The sequence below is a fragment of the Lithobates pipiens genome, unplaced genomic scaffold (genome assembly GCF_037356315.1).
Source record: "Lithobates pipiens isolate NorthernLeopardFrog02 unplaced genomic scaffold, aLitPip1_a1.2 Scaffold_25, whole genome shotgun sequence".
Lineage (NCBI taxonomy): Eukaryota > Metazoa > Chordata > Amphibia > Anura > Ranidae > Lithobates > Lithobates pipiens.
The window spans coordinates 231399359-231412261 of record NW_027507787.1 but is presented as its reverse complement, the minus strand read 5'-3'; the positions used below and the strand labels follow the sequence as shown (position 1 = coordinate 231412261).

The 12903-nt window shown below is 41.1% G+C and overlaps 1 protein-coding gene across 1 annotated transcript in view; it reads left to right on the top strand.

The window, feature by feature from the left end:
- Positions 1-1473: 1473 nt before the first annotated feature.
- Positions 1474-12903, top strand: part of LOC143930944 (natural killer cells antigen CD94-like) — a 29007-nt gene continuing 17577 nt past the window's right edge. Inside the window, exons 1-3 of the mRNA XM_077455639.1 lie at positions 1474-1800; positions 6679-6780; positions 7786-7851. Of these exons, the coding sequence (XP_077311765.1) occupies positions 1788-1800; positions 6679-6780; positions 7786-7851 (181 nt within the window). The 5' untranslated portion in view covers positions 1474-1787. The remainder of the gene's footprint in view (positions 1801-6678; positions 6781-7785; positions 7852-12903) is intronic.

Below are 12903 nucleotides of genomic sequence, written 5' to 3'. Positions count from 1 at the left end.
TGTTTTTGGTTTATCATGCAGACACATTGTTTGTGAGATGGAAATTAGTTTTACCCAGGTAGTGTGAAGTTCTTCTTTATCTTTATGTAGATTATTGATCCATGGAGTATTTGATTGCCCTTTGGTATCAGGACGGAGATTTTCTCCATTTTCAAGCACATTGGACCATTCCTTTTTAGGGTTTTTTGGCGTCTTCTGGATCAACTGTGGATTTACTCTTCTGAGAATACAAAGTGTTATAATTTTGCTTATTTTTGTCTTTTAGTGGACATTTTTTTTTCCAGCCTATGAGTTGATTTTCTGGAGAGAAATATAGATTTATGACCACATAACCCAACATAACCATGGAGGCCATGGAAGCTGGAGTTGGCTTTTAATATGGAAGTTCAGTCAAACACAAAACAATACTTAAATCTACTTCTATCCCCTTTCTAAGCCTATTCTATCTACCCTGTAAATAAAAGTTCTGTATGCTTACCTATGCTGAGGGCGCTCTGGTCTGGTCACATGATCGGTTCCCAGCACCTGATACTATACACTGTCACTGTTCTAATGACACTGGCTGGGAAGGGGTTAATATCAAGGGGTTAAATGTGTGCCTAATAATGTTTACTGTGTTGTGTTATGTGCTCCTTTTACTAAGCAATCTTGCTGTTTTTCCCCCTGCTTTGCAGGGAATAAAAAGCAAGATCACCTGTCAGTGTTCAGAGCTCTGTGTTGTTTCCAACACAGAGCTCCCTTCCCTGAATGATGGAGTCGATCAGTAGGTGCTGGCAATCAGTCGATCTTTTGCTCAATCACAGCACAACTGGGGCGTGTGCCCCCTGCCCAGAAGCACTGATCATGTATCAGATACCTGTAGACATATTAAAGGCATAAGAAGTGGTACTGTGCGGAGTCCATACATACAGAGTAGTAAGAGATACTGGGAGAAATCTGTACATCATGCAGGGTGACAGGGGCAGAGTGTTGGCGGGCTGCCTCATGCATGACTATTGTTATAGCCAAGCTGTAAAGTTAACTTCAGGGCAAACAAATATTTCGCCCAATGACTTTCTGCGATGTGTCTGGGCGGCAGACTGACCCCCTTTCACCCTCCTATCTGCACAGCATAGTCCCTCACCTCCAGGGGTTCCAGATGCTGACCTACCTTCTCAGGCTCAGCAGCCAGGGGACACCTGTAGAACTCACTGTCTGTAGGCCTGTTACTCTTCTTGGCCTAAAGAGGGGAGGAACTGAGGGTAGACAAACTTATAAAGTCCTCTCCTGGCCTGCACTGACCCGCTTTAACTGTCTCTCCCTCTGAGCTTTGATGGGGAGACCCCAGGGAACCCTGCCCTCCCCACAAAGGGGGAAGAACAGGAACAAAACTGCTAGATGTTGCCTCTTCTCCTTGCTCTCCAGTCTGCTCCCCTACCCTTCCTGGCGCTGACTTAAATACCAACCTTTTGCCAGGGGGAGAAGGCACCTTAAATGGGACCTGCTCTACCACCTGCCTACATGGTCATGGGATAAATGTACACCATTCAGGGTGACAGGGACAGGTCTTGGGATGTTTGTATACCGTACGTGATGACAAATACATACTCTGAAATACAGGATGTTAATCTTCACACTGTTCTTTATGGTTAGACTAGACTGGGCAGATCTCAGCCTTGGTGACCACACAGGAACAGGGGGGTGGCAGTGCAGTCACACCTTGTATAGTGTATCTGATATCATACATAGAGCCTGTTAGACCGGACATCACAGTACATTAGTTGCAGACTCCCCTTGTGTTATCAGACATGGAAAAAGCAGGTAAGATTTTCTTCCATCCTATTATGTTGTAGAAATGAATGATGGGATTTAAGATTTGTCACCCCGAGAAGCTATTTCCAAACTGAAACGTTTTTCTTTTCTTTTTTTTATGATCACATTAAAAAGCAATGTTTCAGGACCATACGGGGGCCCTTCCTCAGGCATGTGATGAATATTACAAGCCTGATGAAGGGTACTTGCATGGTCCCAAACTGTTAATTTTCCATGTAATAATACAAGAATAAAGAGCTTTTCAAAATAGCTGATCAGTGTGCTGGTAACATATTTCCCCCCCATTGTCAGTTACTGACACAACATACTTTTAGCATTTTTTTAAACTGCTTCACCAACCCCTGTGATTTTGGGCAATACACAGAGGTTTTTAAGTATTTGCGCTTCAGTGGTGTATATAACTCCATTATTTTTTACATAAAGACCTCTTTTGCTATTCCAGTGCAGGTGAACATATGGAATAGTTCTTCTGCAACGTTTCTTTCCAGGGTGTTCTCAAAGGAATCGCTTCTGGATAGTGGGTTGCATAATCTAAAACAAAAATATACCCGTGGCCCTCAGTGGACCACTAATGGCCCTTCCAAATCCATTGCAATCCTTTCAAAAGGCACCTCAATAATGGGCAGGGGCCATATTAATGGGGCAGTGGAGCCATTTTGAGAGATAGAACAAGATACACTGTACTCTTTAACCTCTTTATCCATCTCTCTCTTTATCCATGCCCCTCTCTTCTAGAAGGGTAAGTTGTTCAAACGTTTCCCTGTTTATTTTGGCTAAGTGCTATAAAGGGTCATTGATTACCGCTATCCTTGGAAACATGTCCACCACTGGGTAAATGTACACCTGGTCAAGTGACAGCCAAATGGAAGAAGACCAGGACGTAAGCAGGATCAGAGTCAGGAACAGGAAGAAGTCAGCAATAATTCGGCAGTGAGATACAGATGGCAGAAGCATGGTCAGTAGTGGATGCAGACAGCGAACAGGGTGGTCCAAGAGCAAGTTCAGAGAGGCAGCAGGGTCAGTAACAGGATCAAAGATGTGTATCAGATCCTGGATCACAGGAACAAGGCTGAGAATCAAACAGCAAAAAAAATAGTACAGAGTTCAGGTTTAAAAAGTAAACTTGGTGGTAGTGGATGTGCACAAACGTCCACGTGTGCACATGCTCATACATGTGATGTAAATGCAGTCTGTCTTCTATGCTCGTAGAAAAGTGCCAGGCTGGCACCATGATCCTAACAACACGGCAATGCCCATGGGAATTTTGCTAGGAGTCAAATCCATCAACTCCCTGTCAATGGTCACTGTCACTTGATGGTTAGAGTTTGACAATGTTGCTTAAAGTTTATCTAAAACAAACATTTTTTTTATAGAATAGACAGAGCTTAAAACCCTTGGTAAGTTTTTTTAATTTTTTTTAATTTTATTATTATTATTTTTTTAACCCCATTGCACCTAAGGGTAAAATAAATCTAAATGCCGAAGCACAATTTTGCAACTTTGATATGTATTAGTAAAACTGTATATATCATCACAATTACGGTACTTTGTGATTCCAGGTGGGTTATAATGCGTTTTTTTAGGTCAAATTGGGATTTCATTTGGTGGTAAATGGTAATGGATACCTCCTTGAAATATTATTTTTTAATATCTTACTTTTTATTATATTATTATTATCTTTTTTTTATTATTATTATTTTTTATTATCACAGGAAATTGAATTTTTTTTTTTTTTTTTGGTACTACAATAATCTTCCACCAAAGAACAACCCAAATTAAATTCTCCTGCTTCTGACCATCACAGCAATACCATATATATGCATATTAGTTGTTTGTACCCGTAGTATAGCCCAGAAACAACAGTGCATTATTTTTCTGACCTAAAACACACTGTCACTAATGCTAATTTAAAAAAAAATTCTGTCCAAAAAGTACTGACCCTGACCTTGACCCAAACATTAACCCTGGCACCTACCTAGATCAAACCTTGTTATAGGTATCTTTTTGTATTTTTTACATTTTATTTTTTAAATTATTGTTATTTAATTTAATTTTTTATTTTTTTTACACACACTTTTTTTTTCTCTACAAGGAGCAAAACTGACAATTGCTTGGTCGTGCGGCATTGTACCCAAACAAAATGTGCGTCCTTTTTTCCCCACAAATAGAGCTTTCTTTTGGTGCTATTTGATCACCTCTGCGGTTTTTATTTTTTGCGCTATACACAAAAGTGAGTTCCCCCCTAAGTGAAAATTTCCAAATTGGGCCCAATTAGCCATTTTCCCTCCCCGATGTCATGTGACTTGTTAGTGTTACAAGGTCTCAGGTGTGAATGGGGAGCAGGTGTGTTAAATTTGGTGTTATCGCTCTCACTCTCTCATACTGGTCACTGGAAGTTCAACATGGAACCTCATGGCAAAGAACTCTCTGAGGATCTGAAAAAAAGAATTGTTGCTCTACATAAATATGGCCTAGGCTATAAGAAGATTGCCAAGACCCTGAAACTGAGCTGCAGCACGATGGCCAAGACCATACAGTGGTTTAACAGGACAGGTTCCACTCAAACCTCGCCATGGTCAACCAAAGAAGTTGAGGTCACGTGCTCAGCGTCATATCCAGAGGTTGTCTGTGGGAAATAGACGTATGAGTGCTGCCAGCATTGCTGCAGAGATTTAAGGGGTGGGGGGTCAGCCTGTCATTGATCAGACCATACGCCGCGCATCAAATTGTTCTGCATGGCTGTTGTCCCAGAAGGAAGCCTCTTCTAAAGATGATGCACAAGAAAGCCTACAAACAGTTTGCTGAAGACAAGCAGACTAAGGACATGTATTACTGGAACCATGTCCTGTGGTCTGATGAGACCAAGATACACTTATTTGGTTCAGATATTTTCAAGCGTGTGTGGCGGCAACCAGGTGAGGAGTACAAAGACAAGTGTGTCTTGCCTACAGTCAAGCATGGTGGTGGGAGTGTCATGATCTGGGGCTGCATGAGTGCTGTCGGCATTGGGGAGCTACAGATCATTGAGGGAACCATAAATGCCAACATGTACTGTAACATACTGAAGCAGAGCATGATCCCCTCCCTTCAGAGACTGGGCCGCAGGGCAGTATTCCAACATAATGACCCCAAACACACCTCCAAGGCGACCACTGCCTTGCTAAAGAAGCTGAGGGTAAAGGTGGTGGACTGGCCAAGCATGTCTCCAGACCTAAACCCTATTGATCATCTGCGGGACATCCTCAAACAGAAGGTGGAGGAGCGCAAGGTCTCCAACATCCACCAGCTCTGTGATGTCGTCATGGAGGAGGGGAAGAGGACTCCAGTGACAACCTGTGAAGCTCTGGTGACCTCCATGCCCAAGAGGGTTAAGGCAGTTCTGGAAAATAATGGCGGCCACACAAAATATTGACACTTTGGGCCCAATTTGGACATTTTCACTTAGGGGTGTACTCACTTTTGTTGCCAGCGGCTTAGACATTAATGGCTGTGTGTTGAGTTATTTTGAGGGGAGAGCAAATTTACACTGTTATACAAGCTGTACACTCACTACTTTACATTGTAGACAAGTGTCATTTCTTCAGTGTTGTCACATGAAAAGATAGAAGAAAATATTTACAGAAATGTGAGGGGTGTACTCACTTTTGTGAGCTATTGTATGCAGAAGAACAAAGACTGTGTTCCAAGTAGAAACGTTCAGGTATCAATGCTTCCTTCCCCTCCTTCATGTTCTCCATGCACTATTGCAATACAGTTATGAAAACCTTAACTAAAGTGACTGGCGCCCAACAATCTGAACTTCTGAGGAAAAGACTATGCCTGGGGCCTTATTGTCAGTACGTGGACTCCGGACATTCACTATGTAGTTGCTAGTGAGCTGAAGATCGCTATTTAGTAGCTGAAAGCTCTTCACCCTAGCTTTCCAATTATAAATGGTCACACAGCTGGTTGGTGGGTGTTGTACTGATGCAGGACACATGGGCAGATCTTCTGTTTGAGATGAGAAGGGAGCAGATTCATATAATTCATATATCCCTCAAATGCAAAGTTTACAGACTCGGCTATACAACAGAGTGGCCATGGGGGGGGGTCATTTGTTGCTGGGCAAATCACCGCCATCACCAGCCTCATGGTAGTACAGAAATTAAAACATTTCTAAACTCCAAAAATTTGATATATTGCAGTTTCTGATGGCTATATAGTGTTTTTTTTTTAGGCTTTCCGCTTTATTTTCACCTGAAAATGCGGCAAATAATACACTTCCTGCCCCTTTGTGCCCACACCCAACTCTTCATGGTACCTATAGAAGGAGCCATGGATATCACACAGGCTGGCCTTCAAACATGTCTGTCTTTGTTAGATTGATGGGACTAGTCATTTCCAAAAGAGAGATAACATTGTTTGTGTTGTCTTTTCAGCTCATGGAAAGGGACAAGGATATGACATTCCTGGCAAGATCAACGGGTATTTTCCTGTACTTGCTGAAAATGTTTTTAGCCTGAAAACAAAAACGAATGCAACCGCCACATCTAAGGACCAGTGAGCTGGAAATTATATTCATTTTTGGAGGTTAGATCCACTTTATTGGAGATGTAGGACTTGTTACTTATGAACGTGTAATTGGCTGTGGCTGGGAATTTTCACAGCTCCACTCTACTTCCAGGATGTGCAATTCTGTAGAGGAGGAAGTCACGTCACAGTGACATCACTTCCTGCTCTATAAAGTAAGATAGGATTGGCCCTGTCTCTGATAGGAAGCCCACAACTTCATATTCTTCCTGTACTCTACTGAATTCTAAAAAGTATAAAGTAGGAATTATATTATCCTACTATGATTAATTTGTGATTTATTGTTAATCTCTACAGATATTAGTGGGAAGAAACGTTGGTGTCTTTCCTGTATAAGGGTCATTTTAACCCTCCTTTTGGGATTGAAAATCACCATCAGCTGCATTTTTGGAGTACTGGGTAAGTTATGCAATATGCTGGACACAATCCATAAGATGTTGATTCTAACTGGTTGTTGAAGGGACAGGAAGACAATCAGAAATAATCATTTTTAGACATTTTGACAAATTCGTTAATTTCCGAATTTAGAATTTCCAAATTTATGAATATCAAATTTATGAATATCAAATTTCCAAATTTTCAAATTTCCATATTCTCAAATTTCCCAAAATTTTCAGAAATTCGAAATGTGGAAAGTTTCGGAAATTTGGAAATTGGAAAGTTTCAGAAATTAGGAAATTCCAAAATTTTGAAATCTGAAAATCCAAAAATAAGAATGAAAATCTGAACGTTCAAAAGAATGAAAATTCGAAAACCCGAAAATCTAAAAATAATAACTAACTTATAGCAAATATTAAATTATAGGTATTGGAATTTCCTTTCAAATTTGGCTGTTAGTGAACGTATTTGAACAAATTATCTGAAATAATGAATGCCGAATCTAAACGAATGGAACTTAACGATCTAATAATAATAAATAACAATAATAATAATGAAACCTTTTTATTTTTATTATTAATTTGTTCCATTCCATTTGTTTAGATGCAGCATTCATTATTTCAGATAATTCATAACTTCAGATAAATTCGTATTTGTTATGTTCACAAACAGCCAAATTTGAAAGGAAATTCCAATGCCTATAATTTAATAGTTATTATTAGTTAGTTATTTCAAATTTTACTGATTATCTTCCTTTTTTCGGATTTTCGAAGTTCTGAATTTCCAAATTTTCAAATTCCGAAAAGTTCGAAATTCGGAATTCAAAAATTTGGAAATTTGGTAATTCGGAAATTTGAAAATTCAGAAATTTGAAAATTCGCAAAAAAAACGAATGAAACAAAATAAAATAATTTTTTTGTCAGTGCACAAATCTAATAATTTTCTCTGATTTGCACTGGAATAGCCAATGACCTTCTAACAGAGTTTCATTCCACCTATTATGTCTCCTGTCTTTGTGTCTTCCAGTTTATAAAGATCAGTCTTTGGAAAATGGGAAGAACAACCAGCTGAACCTCACCCAGTCATCTGCAGGTATGTTTATGATTAGATATCAGTTATTAGATAGAGCCTCAGTTATCAGACCTTCCACCAACTTCATATGGAGTATTATTTTACAGAATGAAAATGATCTCAGACCAATCAAAACTAGAAGTAATGAGGGACAATGTAAGATGTAAAACTCACTTCACATACACTGAGCAAAATTATAAACGCAGCACTCTTGTGTTTGCCCCTATTTATCATGAGCTGAACTCAAAGATCTACAACTTTTCTATGTACACAGAAGGCCTATTTCTCTAAAATATATTTCACAAATCTGTATAAATCTGTGTTGGTGAGCACCTCTCCTTTGCCGAGATAATCCATCCACCTCACAGGTGTGGCATATCAAGATGCTGATTAGAGAGCATGATTATTGCACAGGTGTGCCTTAGGCTGGCCACAATAATGGCCACTCGAAAATGTGCAGTTTTACTATGTTGTGGGGATCTGTTGGTCTGAAAAACAGTCAGTATCTGGTGTGACCACCATTTAGCTCTTGCAGTGCAGTAAATCTCCTTCACATAGAGTTGATCAAGTTGTTGATTGTGGAATGTTGGTCCATTCCTCCTCAATGGCTGTGCGAAGTTGCTGGATATTGTCAGGAACTGGAACACATTGTCCTATACACCGATCCAGAGCATCCCAAACATGCTCAATGGGTGACATGTCCGGTGAGTATGCTGGCCATACAAAAACTGAGATGTTTTCAGCTTCCAGGAATTGTGTACAGATCCTTCCACCATGGGGCCTTGCATTCTCATGCTACAACATGAGGTGGTGGTCGTGGATAAACGGCACAACAATGGGCCTCAGGATCTCATCACGGTATCTCTGCATTCAAAATGTCATCAATAAAATGCACCTGTGTTCGTTGTCCATAGAATACGCCTGGCCTTACCATAACCCTATCGCCACCAGGGGCCACTCCATCCACAAGGTTGACATCAGCAAACTGCTCACCCAAACAACACCATACACACTGTCTGCCATGTCCCCTGTACAGTGAAATCCGGGATTCTGTCAGGGCTTGCTTAGCCCTTCCTTCTCTGGGCTGGCTGCTCAGCTGTCGGCTAATTGTCAGCTCTCATCTCTCTTCACAGTTACCAGCTGTTCCTGATCCAGCTCGTCTGACCTGCCTACTTAAAGCTGTCCAGCTCACTTCACCTCTGCCTTTCGCCTTGGTCACATCACAAGAAACCATCTCCTTCGGTTTTGTTTAAAGACTGGGTTGCTGACATCCCTTCTGGCTCCTTATCCTGTTTGCTATTGCTCTACTTGGATCCCTGACTTCTGGCCTGGCTGATTACCCGATCTGGTTATTGAACTCTGGCCTGGCTGACTACTCTATCTGGTTACTGGACTCTGGCTATGCTTTGACTAAGCTTTTTCTATTTACCTTTTTATTTTTATTTAATAAACAAGTGTGATTTAATTGTACTTCTGTCTCGGTCTGATTCATGGTTTCTGACAGATTCATCGGTGAAGAGAACACCTCTCCAAAGTGCCAGACGCCATTGAATGTAAGCATTTGTCCACTCAAGTCGGTTACGACGACGAACTGCACTCAGGTGGAGACCCCGATGAGGATGACGAGCAGAGGAGCTTCCCTGAGACGGTTTCTGACAGTTTGTGCAGAAATTCTTTGGATATGCAAGCCGATTGTTGCAGCATTTGTCCGGGTGTCTGGTCTCAGAAGATCTTGGAGGTGAAGATGCTGGATGTGGAGGTCCTGGGCTGGTGTGGTTACACGTGGTCTGCGGTTATGAGGCCAGTTGGATGTACTGTCAAATTCTCTGAAACGCCTTTGGAGACGGCTTATGGTAGAGAAATGAACTTTCAATTCAAGGGCAACAGCTCTGGTGGACATTCCTGCAGTCACCATGGCAATTGCACGCTCCCTCAGAACTTGCGACATCTGTGGCATTGTGCTGTGTGGTAAAACTGCACATTTTAGGAGTGACCTTTTATTGTGGCCAGCCTAAGGCACACCTGTGCAATAATCATGCTGTCTAATCAGAATCTTGATATGCCACACCTGTGAGGTGGATGGATTATGTCGGCAATGGAGAAGTACTCACCAACACAGATTTAGACAGATATTTATCAGTTGTTTTATTCTGCCTAATAATAAAAAAACAAAGTGTTCTGTATTTTGTTTTTTTAGCGTAAGCCCTGTTCTATATTTATCGCCACAACTAGAATGACATGATGAATTAGAGAATTAATGATTCGCATATTTAAATTTTTTTTTAATTCTGTCCATCCACCATAAAAATATATGTGTCAGTGTTCTTTTGTTAACATGCATCGTTCTTTTTCTTAAAGTGATTGTAAAGTCTAATTTTTTTTCCTATAAAGATAACAAACATGTTATACTTACCTGCTCTGTGTAGTAGATTTACACAGAGCAGCTCCGATCCGCCTCTTCTCGGATCCCTTTTCAGTGCTCCTGGCCCCTCCCTACCATTGAGTGCCCCCACAGCAAGCAGCTTGCTCCCTGTGTCCATTCACACATGGGGTCCCGCCCCCTCTCTCTCCTGATTGGCTAACTGACTTTGATTGGCAGCCGTGGGAGCCAATGGCGCCATTGATGTGTCTCGGACAATCAGGAGGGAGAATCTAGGACAGCTGAGACACTCATGGACATCGCTGGACAGAGAGGGTCCTCAGGTTAGTATTAGGAGGGCTGAGGGGGTCTGCATAGAATGCACTAAGATAAAAAAACCTTCTGACTTTACAATCCCTTTAATATTTTACACGCTCTATTAAATTTCCACTGGATATCACTATTTCTACACCAATTTCACCATACATTGTTTAATCCCACCACCTCCAATCTAATGCTCTCACCTTATTATTTGATTTAAGAATATTAGGTCTAATGCATCTTCCCCTTTTAACTGGGGTGATTGTTACCTCAGCTAGTCTTCCCTTTAGAGGTTTCCGACTCTCAATCCAAGTTACATCCACAGGTAAGTAATTATCAGAAGTTACAAAAAAAATCAATAATCGTAGCGCACGCCGCCTCAGTATCATAATTCTATTAAGCCAATTCCTTAAAAATATACAGTGCCTTGCGAAAGTATTCGGCCCCCTTGAACTTTTCAACCTTTTGCCACATTTCAGGCTTCAAACATAAAGATATAAAATGTTTATTTTTTGTGAAGAATCACCAACAAGTGGGACACAATTGTGAAGTGGAACGAAATCTATTGGATTTTTGAAACATTTTTAACTAATAAAAAAATGAAAAGTGGGGCGTGCAAAATGATTCGGCCCCCTTGCGTTAATACTTTGTAGAGCCACCTTTTGCTGCGATTACAGCTGCAAGTCGCTTGGGGTATGTCTCTATCAGTTTTGCACATCGAGAGACTGAAATTCTTGCCCATTCTTCCTTGCAAAACAGCTGGAGCTCAGTGAGGTTGGATGGAGAGCGTTTGTGAACAGCAGTTTTCAGCTCTTTCCACAGATTCTCGATTGGATTCAGGTCTGGACTTTGACTTGGCCATTCTAACACCTGGATACGTTTATTTGTGAACCATTCCTTTGTAGATTTTGCTGTATGTTTGGGATCGTTGTCTTGCTGGAAGATAAATCTCCGTCCCAGTTTCAGGTCTTTTGCAGACTCCAACAGGTTTTCATCCAGAATGGTCCTGTATTTGGCTGCATCCATCTTCCCCTCAATTTTAACCATCTTCCCTGTCCCTGGTGAAGAAAAGCAGGCCCAAACCATGATGCTGCCACCACCATGTGTGACAGTGGGGATGGTGTGTTGAGGGTGATGAGCTGTGTTGCTTTTACGCCAAACATATCGTTTTGCATTGTGGGCAAAAAGTTGGATTTTGGTTTCATCTGACCAGAGCACCTTCTTCCACATGTTTGGTGTGTCTCCCAGGTGGCTTGTGGCAAACTTTAGACGAGACTTTTTATGGATATCTTTGAGAAATGGCTTTCTTCTTGCCACTCTTCCATAAAGGCCAGATTTGTGCAGTGTACGACTGATTGTTGTCCTATGGACAGACTCTCCCACCTCAGCTGTAGTTCTCTGCAGTTCATCCAGAGTGATCATGGGCCTCTTGGCTGCATCTCTGATCAGTCTTCTCCTTGTCTGAGCTGAAAGTTTAGAGGGACGGCCAGGTCTTGGTAGATTTGCAGTGGTCTGATACTCCTTCCATTTTAAAATGATTGCTTGCACAGTGCTCCTTGGGATGTTTAAAGCTTGGGAAATCTTTTTGTATCCAAATCCGGCTTTAAACTTCTCCACAACAGTATTATGGACCTGCCTGGTGTGTTCCTTGGTCTTCATGATGCTCTCTGCGCTTTCTACAAAACCCTGAGACTATCACAGAGCAGGTGCATTTATACAGAGACTTGATTACACACAGGTGGATTCTATTTATCACCATCAGTCATTTAGGACAACATTGGATCATTCAGAGATCCTCGCTGAACTTCTGGAGTGAGTTTGCTGCACTGAAACTAAAGGGGCCGAATAATTTTGCACGCACCACTTTTCAGTTTTTTATTTGCTAAAAAAGTTTAAAATATCCAATAGATTTTGTTCCACTTCACAATTGTGTCCCACTTGTTGGTGATTCTTCACAAAAAATTAAAATTTTATATCTTTATGTTTGAAGCCTGAAATGTGGCAAAAGGTTGAAAAGTTCAAGGGGGCCGAATACTTTCGCAAGGCACTGTACATTATTAAGTGCACTGTACTGGTGCACTACAGAATAAAAGCATGCATTGCCCTCTTAAGAATTGCAAAACTCTCGGCAGCTTACAATATGAAGTCCTGCTCACTTCTAGGTAATGCTGTGTAATGTCATCAGCTCCTCCCTACGTGTTGCGTCACCACACCACGTGACTTTGATTCCCTGACGAAGAGGGAGAGTTTTGCAATTCTTAAGGGATCAATGCATACATTTATTCTGTAGCGCAACATACAGTACACTTAATAATGTGAGCATGTTTTTTAAGGAATTTTTATAAAATTGTAGTACTGAGGTGGAGAACGCTATGATTATTTATTATTTTAAG